Genomic DNA, 27,500 nt, shown 5'->3' on the forward strand with positions numbered 1-27,500 from the left:
GAGACGTGATTATGATGTATTGTACAGAAGAATTACAGGAACTCCAGTGTTTTAATGCTGACACGTGACATCTCACAATCAACCTTATCTTACTTTAAGCTTCTGAAATCCCTCTTATCAAATTGATCAACGCTTCTTTGGAGGAGGATTTTATTGAGTATAAATGTGTTTAAAAACCCAAAACAAACCAATTGTTCTTTTTACAGTAAAGTCTGGGACTGGAGAAAAGGCTGAGTATTATGATGATGTCATCGACACCAGTGACTTCATAAGTGGGTGCAGTTGTTAACTGAGGACATAAATTTACTGACTTCACATTAAACCATGAGGTCAGAATGTGATGGAGCTGTTTGTACAGAGCCTCTGCTTTTATTTCATTTAGGTGATACAGGAAGAGTTGACCCACCAGAGGACTACGATGATGCCGTCACTGCTGGACCGATCCCTGATAACGTGGATGGTGTGGTTCTGTTTTGGGATTAGTTTTAGAAAGCAGTATAAATGAAACACACAGACTGCAAATAAGTTTGTTTATTGGATTGTGTGTAGTGACATTTTTTACATGTATACCATGTCATTTTGCATTGTGTCATCAAATACACAGTGTACAAACTGCCTCTTCAGTAAACTTTAAATATCTTTAAATATCTGTGTTTTGGTGTAGAGGATGGAGCTGAGAATTATGATGACGCCGTTACAGCTGATCAGAAGTCAGTTATACTGACAGGTATGATAATAATGTGACAGTATTGCATCCACAAGCATCCAAATGATCATTAATGACATTCATGTGGATTTAATAGCTTTCATCTCTACATTCTGACAGAGGACGTGTCCGAGAACTACGACGATGCGGTTCCCACTGAAACGAACGCAAACATCATCACAGGTCAGTTTCTTTCTGGAAACAGACAAAAAAAGAAAAGCTGGTGAGGAACCACTGTTTATAGCGGCTATGACATAAGTGAGAGAAGGAACTTGTTTTTCCAAAGCTCTACAACATTATCTGTAACTATAAATGGATAAAAACTACAACATCCAATTCTTTACTAAATGAAAAACTGCAATTGTTGTGAAATTCCCATGGTGTAAGAGGAATAAAACACTTGGGGACATGCTGTTATAGTTAAATGATCAACGTTAGGGTGGTAGCAGTAACTCAGCTTCATCACACCACCCTGTAACTCAGTATTTTACTATAACAGCAACACACACAGTGCTTTATTACTTATTCATTTATTTCTTCACTAGACAGTCCAGAAGATTATGATGATGTCATCACTGAGGAACAGGATGTAGGAGAGACAGAAAGTGAGTGAGATGTTTATTCCGGTAATGTACGTGAGTGCAAAGGCAGCAAAGTTAAAGCGTGACTATATTATATATGAGATATAATATAAACATCAGCTTTCTGTTCTGTAATCTCCGTTCTGTCATTTAACAAGTGCAGCCATATTTATTAAACAGTTTAGATAAGACCTATATTTATGTCTCATTTACTTCCACATCTTATACACATGGCCTGTGTTAATATAAAGAAAGCTGAATTGATAAATGTCCTTTTTTCACTTTTTTATTGCTAGAATATTAAAGACATTCCTACATAGTGCATCATTTACTGTATTTTTAAGGTTTTACATAACAATTAATATAATACAAAGGATATATTAAAGAGGTGAATGTATTTATTTTACAGAATATGATGACGTGGAGGAGAAATCTCAGAAAGACAGGGACCATGTGACTGAGACACGCCACCAAAGGCCTTTTCTCAGGAAATTACATTTCAACTTTTATAAACACAAAAAATGATTTTATTATACTTCCAAAAATGTCCTGTTTTCTGAGCTGTGTTCATTTCCCCCTAGTTATTAGCAAATAGAGTAGGAGAGTTACATCACCTTTCATATGACTTAATGCAGTGTCTCCAGCTTTTCTTTTACAACACTTTTAATGCTATAAGTCAGCTTAAATATCACTGACACACCACACCTCATTTATCTCACCTATTCTTTCATCTGAACTGCTATAATATTCATCTGAATGTTTTACACTTATCAACCTGTTATTCAGTGTTTTTAGAAATGTGTTAGTAACTATAAGCCACTTGCCAAAAGAACAAAAAGATTTTTATTCCCTAAATCAATACTTTTTTATTCATTTTAAAACACATTTATCTTCATGTTCAATGCTGTGCTTTTAACTATAAAACATATAATTGAAATGGATTAGAGAATTCCTTTATGAAATATTCATACTATGACATGATAATTAGATAGCTTGCTATACTGCATTTTTTGTTGTGATGTTTATTAGGTAGCTGGCTGTGTTGAAAGCCAGATATAGTATATGTAAGTATCATAAATATATATTTTGATGTTAAATTCTCAGGTTTGTTTCCTTATTCTCAGGATTTTGTTTATAATCTCAGGTTTAATTCAACATTCTCACTTTTTAAATGAATGATGGCCAGTTACATCTTAATAAACAATATACAAGCAACTGTGACTTTTTATCTTTCCACAATGAGAAGAAGTAAATATTTTACATTATACACAGTTTTGTTTGCTCTTTTTCATATTGTATAACAATCATCTATTTTTATACATTCAGTGAAATAAAAGTGCTTTGATTATTTTTAGTATAATGTGGTGATCTGTGTTTGAGTTGAGTGAGTGGCTCTTGTAGTGATGAATCTGTGGTCAATGTCCTTATAGAACATCTCAGGCAGTAAAAACTACATTTACATTTATTTATTTAGCAGATGCTTTTATCCAAATCCACTTACAAATGACTTATACACACTCAGCTTAGCTCTATTATCACTATTAACACTATTAATAACACTATTAACTGTGTTTCTATTATTATTTGTGGATTTATATATGTATATATATATATATATATATTTTTTTTGTTGTTGTTGCTTTTTTAAAATATATTTTATCCCCTCTATAATTACTCATTTGTGCCACTGTAATGTTAGCAGTTTTAAATAATCCAAATCCACTTACAAATGACTTATACACACTCAGCTAAACACTATTATCACTATTAACACTGTGTTTATTATTATTTGTGGCTTTATATATTGAGTTATATATATATAATGTTTCAAAAAAAACCTTTTATCCATTCTAAAATTACTCCTATTTGTGCCACTGTAATGTTAGCAGTTTTACATAATAATAATAATAATATTAATAATAATAATAATAATAATAATAATAATAATAATAATAATAATAATAATAATAATAATAATAATAATCCTCACAGCGCCCTCAGCAGGTCAGTTAAGAGAAACATTTCACTAAACATTTCACACATTTCACTAAACAGAAATCTGATTGTGGAAATTCTTTACTGCCATCTTGTGGAGCGAAAATGTAAATGTTTTTAATGAAAGTAAATATTTATTTATTTCAATTGTTAATGTTTATAATCCTGAAATCCAGACTAAATGTGTTCTTAAAAACAATATCTAATTGGATGTGAAATGATAAGAATTCTTAATTCTTTTTTTAAATTACAAACAGTTACTATATTAGAGCACAACAAAGAAGTGACTATTTCAGAAAACACATTTATTGTTTATTATAAATATAAATATGTGTTTTAGTTATTACTGATTTTACTTCTTTACTTTAAAATGAGATTTTATTTGCGTGTTTTTACATATTTTTATTTATTTTTATTTTTAAAACATAAAATAAACCACGTACTGGACGAGAAGCTGCGTCAGGAAACGTGTTAAATGATGGGGTTAGTGTAATGAATATTCCTCATGGTAAACTGACCCCTATGTACATGTTCTTTTAATATCGCATTCTTACATGGTTTTTAATGTACCCATGACCACTCATCAGCCTTCATTCAAACTGGGTTTTATTTTATTTTATTCTGCAGTAATTTTAGTAAATCAGATCTCTAGTCTTGGAAAGGGAACAAATTCAGACACGTAAAACAATACAATACTTAAATATCGAGTAATAAACGGCCGGTAAAACACATATAATGGGTTATAAACAGAGCTAATGGCTGGTAAAAGATGTTAAAGATCCCTACACGTCCACATGAGGAGACCGGAAGCAGGCTGGGTTTAAACCCACGAAAAGGGCTTTCCTTTTATTTACTTTCACTTTTCTCCTCTTTTCAGCAGTGTTATTTAATCACACACACACACACCGTGCTCTGTCTCTCTCTCTCTCTCTCTCTCTCTCCTTTATTCCTCATCTGCTCTCTGCATCACAGAACATTCATTAATTGAATTCTCCACAGGTGGGCGTTCTTCACTCTCACCTTCTCAGACTCCGCCCTCCATTCAAAAACCGGCGCTGGACCACGCCCCCGCCTCCACGTAGATAATCACCGGTTAACGCTGATATCATTTATGGCCGGTAAATAAATAAATAAACGCGATCACGGTGACAAACACCGACCATCGCTAGTAACTGGTCATATATGAGGAACATGCAGCTTTTCATTTGAACATAACAGAGACTCTTTCTGACCCAATCTGGCCTTTCAAGTAGGTGAAAATAATGAAGCTTAATTGTCTAAAATAATGATGGACATCTGATTAACAGTAATAGTAATAAAAAGGGGTGCAGGTGTGGGTCAGGCTTCCGTCATCTGCTATTGTTTTGCCGCAGTGTCTTCTGGGACTTGAAGCGGTTTGTTGTGCTCAGGTCTGTATCCGATGCGTCCTCGAGATCAAGACAAATCCGGGTAATTTCATGCGTCCCGATACTTGTGTTCTTGAGTGTTGGAATTGAACTTCAGCAGTGGATAATGACACAGAACCAGTTCACAAGGACGAAAGATCACATAAGAACGCATATTGAGAAACAGCCATCGTCAACACATCAAATAACGCCGTGTGTTTAAAGACACTTCACGGGGACTTTAAAAATATCCTCCCTGTCTTCTCCAATGTCCTACTAGCAATTTTAGACATGTCAATCAAATGACGTGTGCACAGACACTTACGTTCCACAACAATGTCTCAACCAGTGCTGCCAACTCTCGCGAGACAAATAAGCAACTGCAGCTTCAAAAACAAGCCCAATATTATTATATTATATTATTATAGTCTGTTACAGCTCAGTGTAAACAGACTCAGTAAATGACCCTCAACATATTAAACAGAAACCACTCGCAGTGTAAAAAGTGAAAAAATGATTTATTTAATAAAATGATCAAACAGCAACAAAGCTTATAGGGAGGACAGGCACTATCCACTCATCTCTGATCATCTGCAGCAGAATATGACTGGAGAGATGGAAACGGAGATTACAACCATAACTACTATTAGTAGATGAGTATGTTATGCTTGTTTGTTTGTTTGTTGTTTTAATGTGTAATAATTGTGGGAGGGAAAAATCCTCTACAGCACTGATATTATTGTGAGGCTGTGAATAGACAGAGTCAGTGCACTGGGGATAATACTGACCATCATTTTATTTTTAAATGTCTCTTGTCAGATTTTCTTAACAAGCAACATATTTTTTAAAACAAGACTTCAGAAAAAAAGAACCTAAAAGCCACGTATTATAAGAGGACTTGGCAACTCTCCGGTGCGGGAGGAAATGGGATTGGTACGGGACCCATCTGCTTCAGACTGGTCCAATCAAGAAGTGTCGGGGCTTCATTAAACCCCACCCCTTCTCCATACTGACAGAAAACAATCATAAGAGCAGATTTCAGAATATGTTGTATTTTTACGTTGTGTCATATATCAAGGAGGGAACTCTGAACTTCATTTCCCAGCAGCCACTGCACCATACTACATCAGTGTCACATGACCACGTGCACCTGTATCACGTTTTTTGTTTAATGGTGACTCCATTAAACAAAAAGTCCCGGGTGACTCCACATGTCGAAGTGTCCTTGGGCAAGACACTGAACCCCAAGTTGCTCCCGATGGTAAGCTAGCGCCTTGCATGGCAACTCCTGCTACCATTGGTGTGTGTGTGAATGGGTGAATGAGACACAGTGTGTAAAGCGCTTTGGATAAAAGCGCAGTATTTTGCCTCGTGTTATTACGTCTTTGTTTTTTGTCTGTTTGTTTATTAAATGTTTGAAATCTGCGATTGCTTCCGTCTCTACCTTTGAACCGTGACAGAACATAAGACCTAAAACTCAGAAGCAGCAGATTCATCATGAAATACCTGGGCTTCACTCTACCACCTATGTTCGGGGAGAACTACGCTACGCTACAATAAAAAGAGGAGGAGGAGTACCAAGCTGCGCTACGTAAGCAGCAGGAGGACATGGAGGAGTCCAGGTACAAGTGGGAGCCTGTTAACTGGGTTAGTACCATCTCCCACCCCCCACCCCCCCTATTATGGATCTAGTCCAGCAAATGGTCTCATTGGAGAACGTAAGTCAGCCTCCCTGCACGTCTGAGGATGCCGCTCAGCCTTTTGGATCAGCTCAGGACGTCGCTCCGTCGCCCTGGTCGGCTGAGGACGTTGCGCCGTGTCCCGACATACGGAAGTGTTCCGCTCTGTTCGCCAACCCCGCACACAACGCTGCTGTGTTTGCCTGCTCCGCTGAGGAACTCGCCCTGCTTTTTTGCACCGCTGAGGGTATCGCTTGGCTTTACTGCTCCGCTGAGGAAGGCACTCCACTTTTTTACCCAGCTGAGGACGTCGCCCTGCCTTCCTGCTTGGCTGAGGACGTCGCTATGCCATCCGGCTTCCCTGAGGATGTCGCTCTGCCTCCATGTTCCGCTGAAGACGTCGTTCCTCTTCTTTGCTGTGCGCCGTATGTAACTCCCCCTTCCTGCTCCACTGAGGGCATTGTTTTCCCCTTGTGCTTTGCGGAGAGCATCGGTCCTCCCTTTGGCCTTGCGGAGAACCTCGCTCCCCTCTCTGGCCTTATGGAGAACCTCGGTCCCCTCTATGGCCTCGCGGAAATCTTGGAGCTTCCCTCGGGCATCACGCAGAACATCGCTCCCCTCTCCTGTCCTGCGGAGGAAGTTGTTCCGCTGTCCTGCTCTGCAGAGAACATCGCTCTGAGCTCCAGCTCCGCTGAGGACGTCGCTCTGCTTACCTGTTCCACTGAGGATGTCGCTCTGCTTACCTGTTACACTGAGGATGTCGCTCTGCTTACCTGTTCCGCTGAGGATGTTGCGTTACTTTATTTCTCTGCTGAGGACGACGCTCAGTCTCCTGGTTCGGCTGGGGACATATTGCCCAGTGGGCCAGGACCGCCAGAGGGAGGGAGTGCATTTTGGGCGCTCCGGGAGAGGTGCCCTTGGGGGTTCTGTCATATATCAAACAGTTAACTCTGGACTTGATTTCCCAGCAGCCACTGCACCATACTACATCACTGTCACATGACCACCTGTACCTGCATCATGTTTTTTGTTTAACGAGCACTCATATATATAGCCACTGTTTGCACTGCTTTATCGTCTCCCTAGACCTTTGTCTATGCTGCCGTATTTTGTCTTTGCCACAGTGTTTTGTTTCCTTGTTGTAGAGTGTTTCATATGTTTGTTTGTTATTAAATGTTTAAGGATCTGCGCTTGCTTCCATCTGTACTTTGAATCGTGACATGATGGCCTGATATATAATATGGTGTGAGACAGAGCCTGAAAGTGTGTTTCTCACGCTAAATGCCTGAGACTTGGCAACCCTGTGTCCACCCTGATTAGAGCTCTTCTCAGGTCCGCATTGCCGTATTATAAATTCTTTATTCTAATAGTTTTCAGATTCTGGATTTTTCCAGTATCTCATTTCCATGAGCTGTAAACTGTGATCCAAAATTAAAACAAAAAACAGGCTTGAAATATTTCACTTTATGTGTAATGAATCTAGAATAAATAAAAGTTGCACATTTTGAATTAAATTTAATTACAGAAAAAATGAACTTTTCCTCGATATTCAGATTTTTTGAGATGCACCTGTACAGTGTTTGTTTTTAATTACAACAGTCATTGTTTATGGGAATAGTGTGTAATACACAAATGTAAACATGCTTTATATTACATTTATATTTATTCATTTAGCAGATGCTTTTATCCAAAGCGACTTACAAACATACGAGCAAAGCGATAGAACAATACAAGCTCTATTATTTGAGTTCTAGAACAAGCAAAGCGTCAGAGTAAGTCTTTATGTATTTATTTTTTTAGGGGTTGTTTACGTGTTCAGGGAAGAGGTGGGTCTTTATCTGTTTTTTGAAGATGTGACAGATTCTGCGGTCCGGATTGAGGTTGAAGTCCAGTCCACCACTGAGGGGATAATGTGAAGGTTCTGGTGAGGGACCTTGAGCCACGCTGAGCAGTACTGCGTCGGTCATTGATCAATTTTAAAATAATAATAATAATAATAATAATAATAATAATAATAATAATAATAATAATAATAATAATAATAATAATTGCATAAGCTTATATGGCACCATATTTTTATTTTTAATTTTATGGGTTCATTTATTTATTTATTTATTTATTTATTTATTTATTTATTTTTACTGTGAATTGCAAACCAAATTTAACTGAATTTGTACAATGACAATAAAGATTAAATTCTCTTCTATTCTCAGGAACACACACATAAATACACATAAATACACATAAATACACATCAATTGACATAATGAAAACATTTACCTCATTTTATAAATAATACATCATATTCAATGTTAAGGGAGAGCGGGGATGGTTGTTACATTTTTGACATTTCTGTCTGTATCTTGGAGTTCTTTTATGCCAGTGTGTTCAAATTGTGTTTCAAACTAGTTACAAGTGTCTGCTTTTAAATGACATAGCTGTTATCTTTGCAGCACAAACAGAAAAGGCATGGTTTAGGCATTCAAAGGCATTCACCCCATAGTCTGGGTTTGTTGTAACATACCCTGGGGTGAAACGTAACATTGTGAAATAAGAAAAAAAATGGTGTGTGTGTGTGTGTGTGTGTGTGTGTGTGTGTGTATGTGATGTGTGTGTGTGTGTGTGTGTGTAACAAAACTGAATAAAAAGCAAATGTGCACCAGCTTGAACAACTGAACAACATTACCACATTGTGTTGATTAAAACTGGTGGTCTGTGCCAGGTTTGTGTCCTCAGGGTTCCTAATGGACAGAGTTGGGTTTCTTTTCATGTAGACTGAAAACCAGTCTGCTCCTGCCTTTGAAGATTCCTCCCATGTCTTTAGATATGTGCACCCACATTTCACAGCAAGCTGATACACAAGTTCTCTCACCTGTAATCTCTCACCTGTAATCATTTCATTATTTCCCCATCTATCCATCTGTATGTATTACATTGGCACCACTACAATTTGATCATTTTCTTCTATCTTTCTCCTATCTTATCCCTAATCCTACTCTTTATCCTACTTACCTCACATGGACACAGTCCATAAAATGCATCAGCTGCCCTCATCAGATATTCTGTAAGTTCTTTCTCTTGTTCATCAGTGAAGATCTTCTTTCCACTGTGGTAGCCTACACTCGGAAGTTCCCTTCATCCCTTCTCTTCTAACATCTTCCTCTTTTTACAGAATCTGTACAAGGTTACATGGCAAATGTCGTACAATTTTCCCACAGATCGCACAGATTTTCCTGCTCTTTTACATCATCTGATGCTCTTTTCAAAATGCTGAGAGACACCCATCAGTTTGTCTTTCTCTTCCAAGGCCTAGGCATACTGAAATTCAAAGAAAACCTATAAATACAATTAAACATTTGCTTGGGGTAGGTTATAACATGTTTCACTGATGTTACAACTAACCCAGAGTCTTGTAGCCATGAACTAGCTTTTACAGTTGGTTTTATGACTGTAAGTCATTCCCTTCGAATGCTACTGAAGTTAGAAACATGTATACCAATATGTAACTTTAGAGACGGTCCCTTAATTTGCGCATATCTGCGAATATCGAATGTCAAATGTAAAGCCAAAATTATGCCAGTCCGGTAGGTTCATCTTCTCTTGTGGCTTGTCAGCACAATCCCACCACTAGGGGGCGGCCCAGAGTAACATGTTACAATAGTATCAGCAATCCATCGCTCTTCCTGTGAGACCCGGATGTGAATTTTGAGACCCAAATTTTAAGACCTGAATTTTTGGAGACTGAATTTGTGAGGTATAAAAATAATGTGTTGAAATATTACCTGAAGATTAATGAAGATGGAATTTTAACAACTGAATATTTTGGAACTGTATTTTAGGAAGGTGAATGTGTGTTGATTGAATTTTAAATGCTGGAATTTTGTTTTCAATCAAAATATACAAACCCGATGAATTGCAGAGGAAACTAATTCAAGCACTGATATTGCTGTGTTTGTTTTTTCAATTTGTGTCAAATCGCTGGGCAGAAAAATTCAACTATTGTTATTGCGATATGTTTTTATTCAATTTATGTAATTCAACGTGCCATTTTGCCTTGAAGACATATTTGTTACTGTTATACAATGTTTTTGGAACGGTCCAATCACAGCCCAGATCTAACTCCTATTAAAAACCTGTGGTTTCATGTGTTTGTTTGTTTTTTTTTTCTCACAAAAATGTTCCATTTTAACAGGGGTGCACAAACATTGTTTTATATCCACTGTATCTACAGATCAACTGATGAATACAAATATTCCATATTTAGTGATAAAATATACAAAGCAATATAATATCATTATTACATTTTCTGGTATTGAGAGTAAAGCTGTGTGATACAGTGATATAATATCAATGTTGTGATGTCATGAGATGTGACACTGTGACGTCATTCTCCTGAGATATCGCAGATATCACGATGAAGAGCAGAGTGTAATATTTTAACCTTTTCATCCGTTTCAGTTGAACGTTTGGGTCCTGTTTTTCCTGCAGGTTTGTTACTAAACTCGTATATCGTGATACGTCAAGTACCTGCTAAAATGTCTTGAAGTATCCTGATATGATAAGTGTGTCATGTCCCTTTCCTCCAGCTGAATTATTCCCTCATTAAACCGATGATTTCGTTCTAAACTAGAACACACCACTTGCTAGGTTTACGCCGGTATGTGTAGAATAAGGAGACTAGGGAAGAGGTTAGAAAGTGAAGAATGTAGAGTAGGAACACTGGAATGTAGGGAGCAAGAAATCTAGAAGGAAGCTCGAGGCAAATCACTAAGCCACCGAGTTCGCATGCTCTCCCTGTGCTTCGGGGGTTTCCTCCCCAAGTCCAAAGATTGGTGCTGTAGGCAGACTGGCATCTCTAATTTGTACTGAGTGTGTGAGTGTGTGTGACTGTGCCCTGCAATGGGTTGGAACCCTGTCCAGGGCGCCCCCTGCCTCGTGCCCCGAGTGCCCTGGGATAGGCCCCAGGCTCGCCGCGACCCTGTGTAGGAAACGCTAAAGAAAATGGATGGAGGGATGGAGGGATGTAAACTAGAGGCCAAAGGACCTGGACGCTAAAACCAGAAGATTAAGGAAACTATGTGGCAGTGTGAACATGTCTCTAGTGGACGAGAGAACTGGTGAACAAGTAAGAAAGGGGATAGTGTAGACTTCAAACAGTGGACTTCGAACAGGAGTAAACTGTGGGACTAGTGAAGACTAGAAAATAAGGGACAGTGTGAAATCTAGGGGACAAGGGCACTATAGGAAATATACAGAGACACTGAAAAGAGGAGAAAAAGTGATCTAGGGGACAAGTAAGAAAGCTAGGAACACTTGAAAATAAGGAACAGGAAAACTAGGGGGCTAGGGTAACTACAGAGGAAAGAAAGTAGGAGACAGTGTCAACTTGAACACCAGAAGAATAAGGAAACTAGAGGACACAGAATCCAGAGAAGAAGGGGATTAGGGAACGTAGGGAAGAAGAAACAAGGGCACTAGGGTAAGTACAGAAGAAGGGAACTAGAGGGCAGTATGTAATCTAGGGGACAAGGGAGCTAGTGAACACTGGAAACTAGGGAACACTGCTGTTGTACTGAAAATCAAGATCGCTAGCCAATCAGACGCAGCAATGACACACACGTCATTACATCAACATTTATCACACACAAACACACACACACGCGTGCGCGCACGCGCGCACACACACACATGCACGCACGCACGTGCACACACACACACACATGCAGGTGGTCTCTGTGTAATTAAAGAGTGTGTAAATGGATTTGATGATGTAACACAGTGACCTTTACACACCACTGTTACACACTGTGTTCAATATCACACACACACACACACACACACACACACACACACACACACACACACACACACACACACACACCTGAGGATAGCAGATGGCATTCCACTGACACCATTTGCCACAAACAGCAAGAGATCAGACCCATCAGCACCTGCCAGCAAAACTGCATTTCCTGAAAAGAAAGGACCAATTACAGTGCAGCGTAGTGATGCGCTTTTCACAACGAGCCAATCACATTGCTGATAGCCAAGTGAGAAAATTAATGAGCGTATACTGCAAATTAATGTGTATACTGCATATTAATGAGCGTATACTGCATATTAATGAGTGGATGATGTATACAGTGAATATGTGTGCAGTGAATACCAATGAGTGTACACTGAATATTAATGAATGCATTAATGTACATTAGCATATATTAATGAGTTTATAATGTATATTAATGAGTGTACACAGAATATTAATGAGAGAATTAATGTACACTGAATATGAGACGTGTTGCGGCCATCAAATTCAAAATGACCTTATTTTTGAATTAAAATGGTAAATTTCCTCAGTTTAAACATTTGATATGTTTTCTATGTTCTATTGTGAATAACATACGGGTTTATGAGATTTGTAAATTTGCAAATCATTGCATTCTGTGTTTAATTTACATTTTACACAGCGTCCCAACCTTTTGGAATTGGGGTTGTATTAATGAGTGTATACTGAATATTAAATGTCTGTACTGAATATTAACGAGTGTATACTCAATATTAATGAGTGTTTACAGTGTTTATAGATTAGCACATACAGTATATATACTGGTGTATATTTGTCTGTACTGAATATTAATCAGCACGTACTGAACATCACGGAAAGTTTAGAGATTCCTGAAATGTCTGGCCAATCACAACGCAGCGTAGTGACCCACTTTATAGACTGAACCAAACACTTTACACTAACACATGAGCTGACCTCAGCCAGGTTAGTCAGGTTCCCCGAGTGGAACAACTGAAGAACCCTTAAGCTTGCCGAATATTTCAAGACTGCATATGTACAAAAACACAAATAAAGCATCAAACAGAAATCTGCAGGTTCTAAATGTGTAACTACAACAGTGCATTTAACAAACATACGATTCAAGATGTTCTAGTTTAGACGTGAATGTTCTTAGAGGAAAACTGGGGCAGTGAACAGGCAGCCCAGACTGTAGAGCGGAGTGTAACAGAGGAGTCGACCAGATAAAGAGTCTGAGACAGACAGAGAGGAGGAGAACTTCACCATCCAGCAGGGAGGATCTGCTCACATCAGTGACACGTTCATGTGGAAATCTCATCAACTCTACGTCCTCCTCATGCACAGATCCATGGAGACTGACAGTCTCATTTACTCGCTCCATCCAAACATCATTCATCTTGATTAGAACCAAACACGTAGCTAAGGAGGCCGTTCTTCTTTAAGACGGAGCAGAAGATCACCGATGTGTACGTACAGTAAATCTGATGTCTATAAACTCATGAGAACATGAGGAAATGCAGGTTATGAAAGCAGATGTGGATGTTCAGAGTTGGGATTTTCTGAGCTCCACATTCAGAGTATTCAAAATCACCTGCATGTACTTCACACCTCCGAGGTTGCCAGATCTTTCTTGAGTAAAAGCGTCCGAGACCACTCGCGTTTACTGTAAAGCCAAAAATATCAGAGAAAGAAAATGTGGACACGACAAGAAACGTTCATTTCTTTGCTGTCAGATATAATACGATGCAGAAGACGATTTAAAATGTAAAATAAAAAGACCAATATGATGATATATGAATGAGAAGATGGCGAGAGCTGTAACGATCCCATTAATCACTGCTTTAATTGAGCAAAATGGTTCCACACTCATTATTCAGCAGCACATACAGTAGAATAGCACTTGATCCAGCAAACACTGTTATTTTGCTTTTTTGTTGTTTTTAAATAACTCAGATGCTCATGTGCACAACTTATTGACGCCACAAGAAAACATGTAAAGGGAACGTGCTTAACGCTTACAGCTCACTTAAACTGCATATTAAATTGCAAGTGTATTTAGAGTCAAAAGATACATTTCTGCGTGACATACTGCAGTTATATTAAACAGCCAGACAGTGGCGCCGGACTTAACACTGCTCCTCGCTCGAGTCGATATCACGCAAGCTCAAGAATCGTGCATAACTGAGACACGCCCCTGTTTTACTGAAACTCCGCCCCTCTTAACGTCTGAATAGATCTTACGCCTGTAGCTACATCAAATCCGCACTACTCTACGCTCTTAACTCTACTCTGAATACGACTCGTTAAAGATTCTGTGTAGAACTTCACAACTCAGGGGTTCCTTTTCAGAAGGAAGCTAACCAGAGGAACCCTTCTTTCTAAGATTTTTCCCCTAAGATCTAACTGTCAGTCCGTACAGGAAAACGACTTGAACTGGCGAAATCACAATTACGAAATTGTTTTGCGCGGTCTTTTGCGGTGAGGTTTGTTGGTAAACGAGACCTTTTAGCCGTACTCATGTTCAACGCACGGGAATCGCAGAGGGCTTTGGCTGAACGGATGTCGTGATGACGTCACACGACACGTCTCGGTCCGAATCTGCAGAAAATCTGCAGTAATGTAGAAAAATTGAAAGCTCCTCCGGATATCGCGTAGTTTCCTTCATGTTGCGTTCATTTCTCCACCGCAAAATCCTGGAGCAGGCGAATTATTGTGCTCTTTATCAGTGCTGGGATTGGAGAACCTTGAGAACCCCAATAAATGTGTCTAACATTCAGTGACTCCTCGGGTCAGAATCTCATTCAGCACTGCTGATGGAGTGGGCGAGTGTAGATTGGAATCTGATCAACCTGCAGCATCTGAATTCCAGTGTTTTGTTGTTGTTGTTTTTACTCGAACCTGATTAAACTCATTATCTGGATGATGTCTGTCCAAAAGAAGTCCTTTATTCGTGCCCGAGGGAACAAATCAATGACAGAGGAGGGAAAATGAGGGCGTTATTATTACATCTAGCACAATGCACACAATGAAGCGTGTCCCATTCATTCCCACTGCAAATATTCTCACTCTGACACACAGTCATTCAGTTCTGGTTTAAATTCAATACACACATCATTCTCAGCATCTCATCTGTGGGTGTCGGATCATTCAACCTGTGCAGCATTAACCCTCAAATATGCAGAAAAATAAATAATAATAATAATAATAATAATAATAATAATAATAAAGGGGAAAGGGACAGCACCCATAAAGAAGCGCGCGCTGGTCTGCAGTCTAATGCACTTTTCATTGTAAATGTAACGCGTCATTAGTGTTATTGGATTTATTGATCAGATCACAGATCATCTGCAACTCATCTAAAAGCACATCACATCAGCATCACACCTTTCCGAGTGTTACTAGAAAGCTATAAACAATTCACACACACACACACACACACACACACACACACACACAGAGGCACGCGGCTTAAATTAAAGCTCAATTGACTTCCGTTGTGGATCTAAAATGCACACAGGTGTCCACCTGCAGCCGTGAAACGTGTCATTCTGCTGCCCTGAATTTGCTGGAACCGGCATCAGAAACGCTTCTGTAAGAGATGACAGCCGAAGCCTTTCTCTCACCTGAGACACACAGACGCGTTGGAGTGAAAGCTGCAGTCCGGCTGATGGAAAGAGTGACGGACCAGATTTCTCCAGATGATGATTCTCCAGATGTTTCTCCAAATATTGCTCCAGATATTTCTACAGATTAAGGCTGCTGCGCAGTATTTTTGGGCAGATAAAGGAGTGTGTGCAGGGATCCGGGAGCGGTTTTATTTCTCCCTGCTGCCGCTCCCTCTCGCTCCGCCTGCACTTCCGGCACCGACCGCTGGGGGCCACTATCGCGCCGAATGCTAATTTACTTTTTTTTTTATTAGCCAGTTTGTTCAGTCTTTTCTGTTTTGCCTGTTCACATGGATATGTGTGACTGAAATAAAAATGAAATTAGAGACAACTACACATGTAGTACATTAGTATATGTAGTAAAAAAAAAAAAAAAAAAAAAAAAAAGAAGTCACACAATCTGACCCTTTTGTAAATGTAGTGCTCCTGGATTCTGACTTTATAAGTTGGGGGTTCAAATCCTGCCTCCACCTTGTGAGTTTCCTCCGTACTTTGGGGGTTTCCTCTGAGTACTCCGATTTCCTCGGAGTCCAAAGACATGCGTTGTAGGCTGAGCGGCATCTCTAAAATTGTCCGTAGTGTGTGAATATATGTCTGATTGTGCCCTGTGATGGGTTGGCACCCCGTCCAGGGTGTCTCCTGCCTTGTACTCCGAGTCCTCTGGGATAGGCTGCAGGCTCCCCGCCACCCTGTGTAGGATAAACGCTACAGAAAACCGATGGATAGAAGTTTCATTCAAAAGTTGAATCTGCTAAATCAGGGGTTCTGAAACGTTTTACAGTTACAGACCCAAGGTATTTATTTAAATGTGTGATACTTTTCAACATCATTTCTGCATTGTACACCTATTTTTACTCAAATAAAATACAATTCCAGTTGACATTATTTATAGGCATAATAACTGATAATGCTGGGTTGTGATTTCCACTACTGCAATAAAATTAGAAAAATCATGGACCCCTTTGTAAAGTTTCACGGACTTCCTGAACCCAACTTTGAGAACTAAATACAGTAAGCTGCCAGTTGATAGATTCCTAATGTTTTCGTGGTGTGTGAGGAAAACCTGGCTGGTAGCTAATGAGGAGTCTTGACACTGACATGGTCAGTGATTGTTGTGTGGATGTAACTCCAGAGTGTCCAGGTGAGGTAGGCAACTTATGATGGATGGCCCCTGTAGCTCCACCCCTCAGGGGCTTGTTAGTCGCTCCGGGGTCACAGGTTGCTCCCGTTGTTGTCTCCGGAATGTATAATGGTCGGCTCCTTGAGGTCAGGATCATGAATATAAGAGAGAGCATCAGCTTTGTAGTTCTGCAGGAAACTGCCCTGGCAGCCTGGAGCATAAGGAAATAGAAGTGACTTTCTAAAGTCAGAAGGTCACGGTTCTGTGGCCATCCACCCCGTAGCTTTTCCTATAATAAATAACACTGGGCAGGTAGTCAGCTCAGCACCTCTTAAAAGTGCACTAGCTGTTGTACACACGCTTCTGAGTGGAGGACAAACATGTCCACTGGATTGGAAGATCATGGGTATACCCTGCTGAAAAAAAGAAACAACAGGAAAATTCTAATGGTTTCCACTACAAATACCATTACAAACCATCAGCTAACCATTAAAACCATTACCATTATTGGTCCTTAATTGTATCCGCTAGGCATAATGTGCCACCAATAGAAGGCAACAATATACCAGTAGAGACCCACAGGGACTATTATAGCTTCCATTAAAACCAATACAATTCCCATTATAACCATTAAAACCATTACAAATTCTATGAGGGTTTCTAGTGTGTTTTTTCAGCACGGTATAGCACCATATCTTGATCTCTCAATGACTAAATTCACGCTGGACACTGGAAAGACATCATAATGAGGCTGGACTTCTTCAGCTTTTGCATTTGCTCACCTCCTCCCCTTTTTATAAAGCCATGTGGTGAATCCATTTTAAAACACTTTTTATTCCCCCAGGCTTTTGAGTCTTTTAAAGTCCCTTGTATCGATTGTTTAGTCCCTAATTGTTATTGCTTTATTAAAGTATTGATTTATTTCATTTTTGGAATTGCTGGATTTTATTGTTCAGCACTCTGCCCAACACTTGTCTGTAAGTGTGCTGATGAAATAAAGGGGACTTGACTCTTTTATGTCCGAACTCTGAGCTTTGGTAGCTGTCCAAATTCTAGTGTTCAGTTCGATGGGTTCGATGAGGCAGCCATGAAACTGTGTTGCTATACCGATCCCCCAGTTCCCTCAGCTCCTGACTATAAATATATATAACTTTCAGATAACTTGAGCTAAAATATAAAGCAAATTAAATCAAACAAAAAGAAAGAAATATCAGGAGACCTGGAGCAGACTCTTTGAAGTAGATTTATGCATGAGTCAGATTCTACTTGATTTATTGCTTGTTGCTGAAATTGTTTTATTTTAATGACATTATTATGAAACATTTTGTAATCCTAATTTTATTGTTATAAAAAATCTGAAGGCATTTGAGATTGGCACTCCTGATTGGAACCCTGACGCTCTACACCTCTACACCTCAGCAGGTCAGTGAAGTGACCGAAGCCGCTTCAGATAAGTGAATTTAGAAGTACTTTGCTGCCACCTTGTGGAGTTTTATTATGAACAAACTTTTATAAAATGACTCTAGTCATCCATTCATCCAGTCATTTTCTGTACCGTTTATCCTTCACAGGGTCACAGGGAGCCTGGAGCCTATCCCAGGAGACTCAGGGCACAAGGCGAGGGACACACCGGACGGGGTGCCAACCCATCTCAGGACACAATCACACACATTCACATACTATGGACAATTTAGAAATGCCAGTTAGCAGTTAACATATTACAGTTTAGATAAATGTACATATTAGCTAAATGTGATAGCAGGACACACGTGCAAAAAAATCACAATGAATAAGTTCCGGTTAAGCAAGAATGATAATATCAACTGTTTCCAAAGATTAAAGGTAAGATTATAGACATTTTGGTGTTTGATTATATAGAATAATTGATGAGATCATTTCAGGTGAGCTGTGTGAGTGATATTTAAGCTCACTATAATTTATAGCACTGAAAGTGTTGTGAAAGGAGAGCACATCTGGTTAAGTAATAATGGAAGTGATTTAGCTCTCTCATATCCATTTGTTAATAATAAGATAAGCAAGAAGAAGAAAAAGATAACGTGGGTCAGAATGCATGAATTTTTTTGTAAGTATAATGACATCATTTGTTGAGTCCATAGAAGTTTAAATGTAATTTCCTGAGAAAAGGCCTTTGGTGGTGTGTCTCAGTCACATGGTCCCTGTCTTCCTAAAGTTTCTCGTCTACGTCATCGTATTCTATAAACGGACTGAAAACTTATAACCCCGACATCTTTCAGTTTGCTTTATTGGTTTATCGTGATGTCGGCACAGAACAGACCATGGGTACATGGGAAAAGAGCAGGTGTGCATACTTCGGGGTGAAAAGCAAGAAATTATTTTGTTATTTTATTCCTGTACACTTTCAGTGCTGGGCCCTAATAATAATAATAATAATAATAATAATAATAATAATAATAATAATAATAATAATAATAATAATAATCCTCACAGCGCCCTCAGCAGGTCAGTTAAGAGAAAAACACATTTCACTAAACAGAAATCTCAGTGTGGAAGTGCTTTACTGCCATCTTGTGGACGCTAAATTTTAATGTTAGTAATAAAAAATAATTAAATAATCATTTACTTTTAATTACTCATGTTTTTAATCCTGAAACCCAGACTAAATCCTTGTTTATTTAAAAAATAATATCTAATAGTAAGTGACATGGTAAGAATTATTTCAAAATTGTCTAATATTCCTTAAAATTATTAGAAAATAAATGTTCTTCAGTAAAAATAAAAAAGTCTAGAAATTATTTAAATCATGATGTAATGTTCTAATAATGTAATGATAAATATTAACTGTGTGCGTCTGTGTGTGTGTGTGTGTGTATGTCTGTGTGTGTGTGTGTGTGTGTGTGTGTGTGTGTGTGTGTGTGTGTGTGTGTGTGTAGCTGAAGTAGTTGCAGTGTGCTGCAGTGGTTTATCAGTGTGTGTGTGTGTGTGAGTGTGTGTGGGTGTGTGTGTGTGTGTGTGTGTGTGTGTGTGTGTGTGTGTGTGTGTAGCTGATGTAGTTGCAGTGTGCTGCAGTGGTTTATCAGTGTGTGTATCTGCTCTGTGCAGCTGTCAGGCATTAATGCTGTACGACAGCCGAGTGCTTCCTCTCTCTGAAATCAGTGTGTGATGTGGTCGACTCTCGTCAGTCACACACCTCAGAGACGGGAGGCGGAGCTCTGTTCCTCAGTCACACACCTCAGAGACGGGAGGCGGAGCTCTGTTCATCAGCGCTGACGTTATTTTGATATATATGGAGAAAGTGAGAGATGCCTCGTCTGATTTGTTATTGAGGCTGTGTGATGATTTCCTCTCGTCTTTCTAATAAGGTAACAGTGTGTGTGATTGGTGGCTGTCTCTCTCTCTCTGTCTGTCTCTCTGTCTCTCTCTCTGTAGGGGGCTGAGTGAGGGGACACACTTCTCTCAGTCTCTCTGGGCGAGTGGAGGTGAACACATCGTGTACAGCGAGGAGGGAGATGGAAATCTGTCTGACTTTTATTCTTCTCTCATCCACACTCACACTCACAGCAGCTGGTAAGTACACACTGATTATTCACACTAAAACATCACACACTTCTCACTTTAACAGTAGCCACCATTTTTAATCCTGAAATGGGAGAAATTTTCCTGGACTGATCGTAACTTTATAAACAGTGAAAGTCTTTCATTTTTATAGAATTTAAAAAGCTGTACATGAGCGTACACACATCATCCTCAGGGGTTTTTCTGAGGCCTCAGTTATAAAATCAGGTCCCGATTAATGATTACAGTTTACACAGGATTTAATGTGTGTGTGTGTGTGTGTGTGTGTGTGTGTGTGGGAGAGAGAGAGAAAATGGGTGTGTGTGTGTATGTGTGTGTCTGTGTCTGTGTGTGTGTGTGTGTGTGTGTGTGTGTGTGTGGTGATAGAGAGAGAAATTGTGTGTGTGTGTGTGTGTGTGTGTGTGTGTGTGTGTGTGTGTGTGTGTGTGTGTGTGGTGATAGAGAGAGAAATTGTGTGTGTGTGTGTGTGTGTGTGTGTGTGTGTGTGTGTGCGTGTGTGTTTGTGTGAGGTGATAGAGAGAGAGAGTGTGTGTGTGTGTGTGTGTGGTGATAGAGAGAGAAAATGTGTGTGTGTGTGTGTGTGTGTGTGTGTGTGTGTGTGTGTGTGTGTGGTGATAGAGAGAGAAAATGTGTGTGTGTGTGTGTGTGTGTGTGTGTGGTGATAGAGAGAGAAATTGTGTGTGTGTGTGTGTGTGTGTGTGTGTGTGTGTGTGTGGTGATAGAGAGAGAAAATGTGTGTGTGTGTGTGTGTGTGTGTGTGTGTGTGTGTGTGTGTGTGTGTGTCTGTGTGTGTGTGGATAGAGAGAGAAATTGTGTGTGTGTGTGTGTGTGTGTGTGTGTGTGTGTGTGTGTGGTGATAGAGAGAGAAATTGTGTGTAAAAAAAGAAAAAAAAGAAAATATAACCCCTCTCCCTCTCTCTCTCTCTCTCTCTCTCTCTCTCTCTCTCTCTCTCTCTCTCTCTCTCAGACAGTGTGAGGTTGGTGAATGGTGGAAGTCGCTGTGCTGGGAGAGTGGAGGTTCTTCAGGAAGGACAGTGGGGAACAGTGTGTGGTGATGGCTGGGATATGGTCGATGCTGCAGTGGTGTGTAGAGAGCTGCGCTGTGGGGAGGCTGTAAATGCACCACAATACGGTCACTTTGGACCAGGATCAGGACCAATCTGGATGGTTGGTGTGGAGTGTAGTGGATCAGAGTCGACACTGAAGAACTGTGGATCAGATGGGAGGGGGGATTACTGTGGTCATGGTGAAGATGCTGGAGTCACCTGCTCAGGTAAACTGCTGTATTTATAAAATATATTACAATGAATTAAATAATTATTATGATTGAATTGACTGAATTTGAATTATAGCAGTAAATTATCTTTAATAAATTCAGATTTTATTTAAATTTGAATCATTTTGGAATGACATTGGAATGATTTCTTGAGACCCTTACACAAACCCCTAGAAGAATCCTGCAGGAATATTCTGCAGATATCCCACATTTTCAGCTCATTTTCCTGTAGAAATACCTGCAGGAATTCTATGAAGGAAAATATGCAGGAATATGCATCTAATATTCTATCCTTCAGGAATGATGTCCTGCAGGTCTGTTTAAAACACACACTTCCTGCAGGACTATTGTGCAGGATCAATCTGAAATTCTGCAGGACATGGCGAGTGTTTGTATCCTGCAGGAAACATACTGGGGAAATAACTTCACAACAAAAGCATTTTCACACAGAAATGATTTCATTCACTGAAATTATGTCACATGATGACTGATGCATTCTGTAACGTTTCCAAGCCGGAGTTCAATTCACACCTAAAAACAGAAGAGAAAAGATTAAAGACTGTAAATAATAAAATTAGCCGTGTTTGCTAGTAAGCGAGCTAACGTTACACTAACTGCTGTGTTACAAACACATAACAGAACAGTAGTTCAGTACACCATAACGATTAAAGAAATGATTGAATAAAAGTTGGACTGTACCTCTACAGACACACAGCGGTTGGTGACAGTTGAATTTGTGAATTCGAATACTTGTGCGATTACGCTGCCAAAGAGTGACGTCATCTCAGTGAATAGAATCTTTTCTCCAAAAAGATTCATTTAATGACCGTTTCTGTAAACGACATCGTTACACCAGTACGTGTGAAAAAGTCTTTTTTGTGCGTTGTGAATAACTCATCGAATCATTTACTCAACTGATTCGTTAAAACACTGAGTCGTTCATGACTAAAACATGTCTTATTATCCTAAAATCAGTGTTGGGGAAGTTACTTTAAAACTGTAGTTTTTCAAGCTACAAGCTACTCGTAGTTTGAAGTAGTTAAGCTACAGTCAAGCTGCTCTTTTAAAGAAGTAGTTACTACACTACAAGTTACTAACAGAAAGTAGCTCACTACACTGAAGCTACTTAAATGGGTAACATGTTTAGTTTGTCATGATTGTGAATCAGCTTATGAATAACTGTGTGTAATTGTGCAAAAAGAAATTAAACACAATGTAATGACGCATATTTAATAAGTCATAGGTCAGTCACCACAGGAAGTAAACAAAATGCAGCTGCGGTAATTGTGTGAATTTTTTTATCGTGTTAAATATTTCAAATTAATCTCAAACATTTCCTCTGTAATTCTGACAGCACTAATAATTATATTATGATAAAAATCAGACTGTTGTATTCAGAACATAAAATAAATCCCTCGGCACGCATTGATAAACTTATTGAATGATTTTATTTTATTTGATTTGTAAGTAAATGTAAACATTGTGTTGTGTTGACTTTTAACAACAAAGCAGCAGTAATATTCTCTGTATCAGAGAATAAACTCCAGGGTTCATTTATTACGGTGTTATCATTTACCCGCCCCATACATCACGTAACTAACTGTGGTTGGTCGCTTTACGTGTCCATCAGACGGTCACTTCCTGTCCGTGTGAGTTAATGAGGCTCTTAATTCCTGTGAAGCAAGCGGGCACCGCAGGTATGCAATGAAGAGGACCGTTATAACTGGACCAAATACGTAGCGATCGGTGACGCTACATCGCTACTGGTTTGAAAAAGTAACATGTCACAGGAAAAGAGAAACTATTTATAAAGTAGCAGAGCCACTGTCACACTACTGAAAAATGTAGTTAGGTTAGTAGCATCAGTACTTTTAGTTATCTTCTCCCCAACACTGCCTAAAATGAGCATGCCTACATATCTACTAAAAGACTTCAGAAAGAGGGTTTAAGCAGCGTGTTTTTCCCACTCAAAGCAGATCTACCATTTTTAATTCATTTTATCCACCACGTAACCTGCAGATTTTTGTTTCATTTACAGGAAATAAGAAGTTGTCCTGCAGGAGAGATGAAGTACTTGGGAACTTTATTTTATTTCTGTAGGAGGTGTGCAGTAGTCCTGCAGGATTTTTCCCTTGTGCAGCAAGTGTGTTGGACATTCCTGCATGTTTCTGTTGTACTGAAGCTCCATTCTATAACCTAGAGACATTTCCTGCACAGTTTGTCAATGTGTCCTGCAGGATTTCATCTTTTCTGCAGGAGAGCAGCAAACATCATGCAGAGAAATGAAAATCCTGCAGGATTCCTGTAGGGTTTTGTTTGTAAGGGTACTCTGTCTTATTGAAAATCTGCACAATATTTACACAATTAAATTAAACACAGGTCACAGAATGTCGAGACTCACTGCTGGTCCTCACCGGTGCTCTGGGAGAGTGGAGGTGTTTCATGGAGGTTCCTGGTCCACAGTGTGTGATGCTGACTTTGACCAGCAGGATGCAGAGGTTGTGTGTCGAGAGCTGGGCTGTGGGATTCCTGTGGAGGTGCGGGGATCAGCTGCTTTTGTCCGAGGGGAGGTTCAGGTGTGGACAGAGGAGCTTCAGTGTAGAGGAAATGAATCTGAGATTACCTTCTGTCCAACAACATCTTCACTCAAACACTCAAACTGCTCCCAGTACAACGATGTGGGATTAATATGTTCTGGTGAAGTATCATGATTTAACTTCTGTTTAAATAGAGAACACATACCTGTCAATCAAACTTTAAGCTGTCTGTTAATTTTCCTCTTTCACTGAGCTCTCGGCTGTTTGTTCAGGTCACACAGGGGCGCGGCTGGTGAACGGACCGGACTCCTGTTCTGGTCGAGTGGAGCTCCAGTACCTCAGTGACTGGGGCACAGTTTGTGCTGTAGGCTGGGATATGAGATCTGCAGATGTTCTCTGTGCACAGCTGGGTTGTGGGAGTGCTGTGGCTGTGGTGGAGGTAGACTGGTTTGGGGAGGGGAGTGGCCACATCTGGGCTGATGTGTTTGACTGTCAGGGGAAGGAGACACACCTATCACAATGTAACATCTCATCATGGAGTCGAGCTGCATGCTCTCATAAACACGATGCTGGAGTCATCTGTAATGGTGAGATATTAACATCACCTACACCACGTTAGTGAATAAAGTCAGTGTTCATTAGAATATTTAAATGATGTTCTTCTGCTTCAGGATCATCCGTGGCGTTTCATGAGGGGCGAGTGCGGTTGTCTGGAGGGAGCGAGTGTCAGGGGGAGGTGGAGATTTATTTCAGGCAGGACTGGAGGAGAGTTCTCCTGGACTCGTGGAGTCTGTCTGAGGCGTCTGTGCTCTGCAGACAGCTGGGCTGTGGCTCCGTGCTGAACTACCGCTCCTCTCCATCCACCACTGAACACAAACACATGTGTGTAACGGGTTTCAGCTGCTCTGGGAGTGAAGCTCATCTGGGGAACTGCAGCAGTGCACAACCTGTCAACTGCAGCTCCGGGGAACAGCTGTACATCACCTGCTCAGGTAAGCAGCACAACACCTACCAATGAGCAGCTATTAACAACCGTAATAAATATATTTAGAATTCTAAAGTATCCTCTTAAATATACAGCCTAATTAAATATTATATTGAATGTAATTTTTAATTAATATAATATTAATCTTATGCAATTTGTGAAATAGAGAAAAGATGAATCACTTGGTCTACACATATTTTGAACCATTCCGCAGGTATCTTTAACCACGCCCTCAGCTCCATCAGGCTGGTTGGTTCTGGGGGAGACTGTGCAGGAAGGCTGGAGGTTTTCCACAGCGGCTCGTGGGGGACAGTGTGTGATGACTCGTGGGATATTGAGGATGCGCAGGTGGTGTGCAGACAGCTGCAGTGTGGAGTGGCCCTCAGTACCCACATACCAGCCTGGTTTGGTCCTGGAACTGGGTCCATATGGCTGAATGAGGTGGAGTGTGAGGGGAACGAGACGTCCCTGTGGAACTGCAGATTTCAGCTGTGTGAAGAGGGTGAATGTGGACACCAGGAGGACGTAGGAGTCGTGTGCTCAGGTACAGTGTAAATTATCTACAATAATGTTTATGAAGTTATTGTTCATAAAAGCAGCAGATGTCCTTATCTCTGAGTGAGGAATTTTTATCCATATTTTAAATAATAATAATAATAATAATAGGGATCCACCGAAAGTTCGGCAACCAAAATTGTTCAGTCGAACAACGAAAGTGCTTTTTTTTGCTATTTTCGGCTGAATAATTTTGGTTGCCGAACATTCAGTGCATCCCTATTATTATTATTATTATTATTATTATTATTATTAAAAATATGTATAAATAAATAAGTGAAAAGGCCGAATAAATTTGACCGAATAATGACGTGTTTGATGACGCGACCAAATAGCCTAGCGACCAGAGTGAGACGCGCAAATGTCACGACCTCCACTTCCGGCAGCGCGCTCGGAGAGATGAGGGGGCGAGCGCATTCACGAGCTACGTGCACGAGTGGTCACCGAGCACATGCTCTTCGGATGTTGACAACTGTTGTTTACTGTGGACATGTGTGTTTAATTGTTTCTGTTCCGGAGTATTCTGTCACATCACGAGATATAAGGGAGTAGAGTACAGAAGCAGGTAAACACGTATTTATTGAAGGGCAGGCAGACAAATCCAAATCGTAATCCAAAAAATGTAGTCCAGACAGGCAAAGGGTCGGGCGATTGGCAAACAGCTATAGTTTAAACTAACTAAATCAATCAAGGAACATAACATTAACAACGTATCTAACTCTACTATATCTACTCTAATACTCCACGAGGTGTACAGGGACGCGAGCGGTATATATCCCCAATATCATCAGCCCTATAGAACCCAATAGAACCAGTTTCTGCACTCTACAGAGTGTTCCATTCTTTCAGCAGTCGGTTATAGGCCGAACATCGGCTATTCAAGGGGCTCAAAGATGACCACGTAAAAATATTTTTATTTTACTCATTTATTTATTTAAAGTTATATTGTGCCTTGTTGGTAGCCTGTGCCTGCTGGAAATGTTCAGTGTTAAATATTTTGAAATTGTAGTTTTTGTAATTGATTTTTTTTCTTTGAAAAGCAAGACAAAATAGTAAAAAGCACATTTTGACTATTTAATTTATGCAATGGTGAAAAAAATGGCAAAATAAATGGAAAAAAAATAATGCGAAAAAACGTGTTCGGTATTTGGCCTTCGGCCAAGTTTTCCATTATATTCGGCTTTGGCAAAGAATTTTCATTTCGGTGCATCCCTAAATAATAATATTATTTGTTAATAATAAACAAATTTATACTCAGTTTGAGTCGTTGTTCTTCCACCAGAGTTTAAAGAGATCCGACTCACGGAGGACTGTGTGGGGAATCTGGAAGTGTTCTACAATGGAACCTGGGGTAATGTGTGTCACAATCAGATGGATGAGGAGACAGTAAACATGGTGTGTCGAGAGCTGAACTGTGGAAGACGTGGCAGTCTGTCAAACACTGAAGCACGAGTAAAATCTGCTCCTGACTGGATGGATTATCTGAAGTGTAGGAAACACGACTCTAATCTGTGGCAGTGTCCATCTTCACCCTGGGGACAGAACACATGTGATAATCGTGATGAGGTGGCTCGTATTACCTGCACAGGTGGGTGGAGTCAGACTTTTCTGCTTCTGTACATTGCCATAAACTGCAGTGTTTGATTGTGAATAGTGTA

At 39.8% G+C, this 27,500-nt stretch overlaps 2 protein-coding genes and 1 long non-coding RNA gene across 3 annotated transcripts in view; 1 reads left to right on the forward strand and 2 right to left on the reverse strand.

Moving 5' to 3' along the window:
- Positions 1 to 12,227: 12,227 nt before the first annotated feature.
- LOC128635423 (uncharacterized) lies at positions 12,228 to 16,015 on the reverse strand. The gene is made up of 2 exons (XR_008398398.1): positions 15,773 to 16,015; positions 12,228 to 12,318 (listed from the first exon to the last, which is right to left on the reverse strand). It is a non-coding gene; the product is annotated as an uncharacterized LOC128635423 (long non-coding RNA).
- Positions 16,016 to 18,676: 2,661 nt separating this feature from the next.
- Positions 18,677 to 27,500, reverse strand: part of LOC108261932 (scavenger receptor cysteine-rich type 1 protein M130) — a 102,518-nt gene continuing 93,694 nt past the window's right edge. The window contains exon 13 of the transcript XR_008398396.1: positions 18,677 to 19,148. The gene's annotated coding sequence lies outside the window, so the exon portion shown is untranslated. The remainder of the gene's footprint in view (positions 19,149 to 27,500) is intronic.
- Positions 24,153 to 27,500, forward strand: part of LOC108262358 (scavenger receptor cysteine-rich type 1 protein M130) — a 4,397-nt gene continuing 1,049 nt past the window's right edge. The window contains exons 1-5 of the mRNA XM_053688130.1: positions 24,153 to 24,363; positions 24,575 to 24,889; positions 24,974 to 25,318; positions 25,502 to 25,831; positions 27,125 to 27,430. Coding sequence (XP_053544105.1) covers positions 24,153 to 24,363; positions 24,575 to 24,889; positions 24,974 to 25,318; positions 25,502 to 25,831; positions 27,125 to 27,430 — 1,507 coding nt within the window. The remainder of the gene's footprint in view (positions 24,364 to 24,574; positions 24,890 to 24,973; positions 25,319 to 25,501; positions 25,832 to 27,124; positions 27,431 to 27,500) is intronic.

Source organism: Ictalurus punctatus, chromosome 19 (assembly GCF_001660625.3).
Source record: "Ictalurus punctatus breed USDA103 chromosome 19, Coco_2.0, whole genome shotgun sequence".
Lineage (NCBI taxonomy): Eukaryota > Metazoa > Chordata > Actinopteri > Siluriformes > Ictaluridae > Ictalurus > Ictalurus punctatus.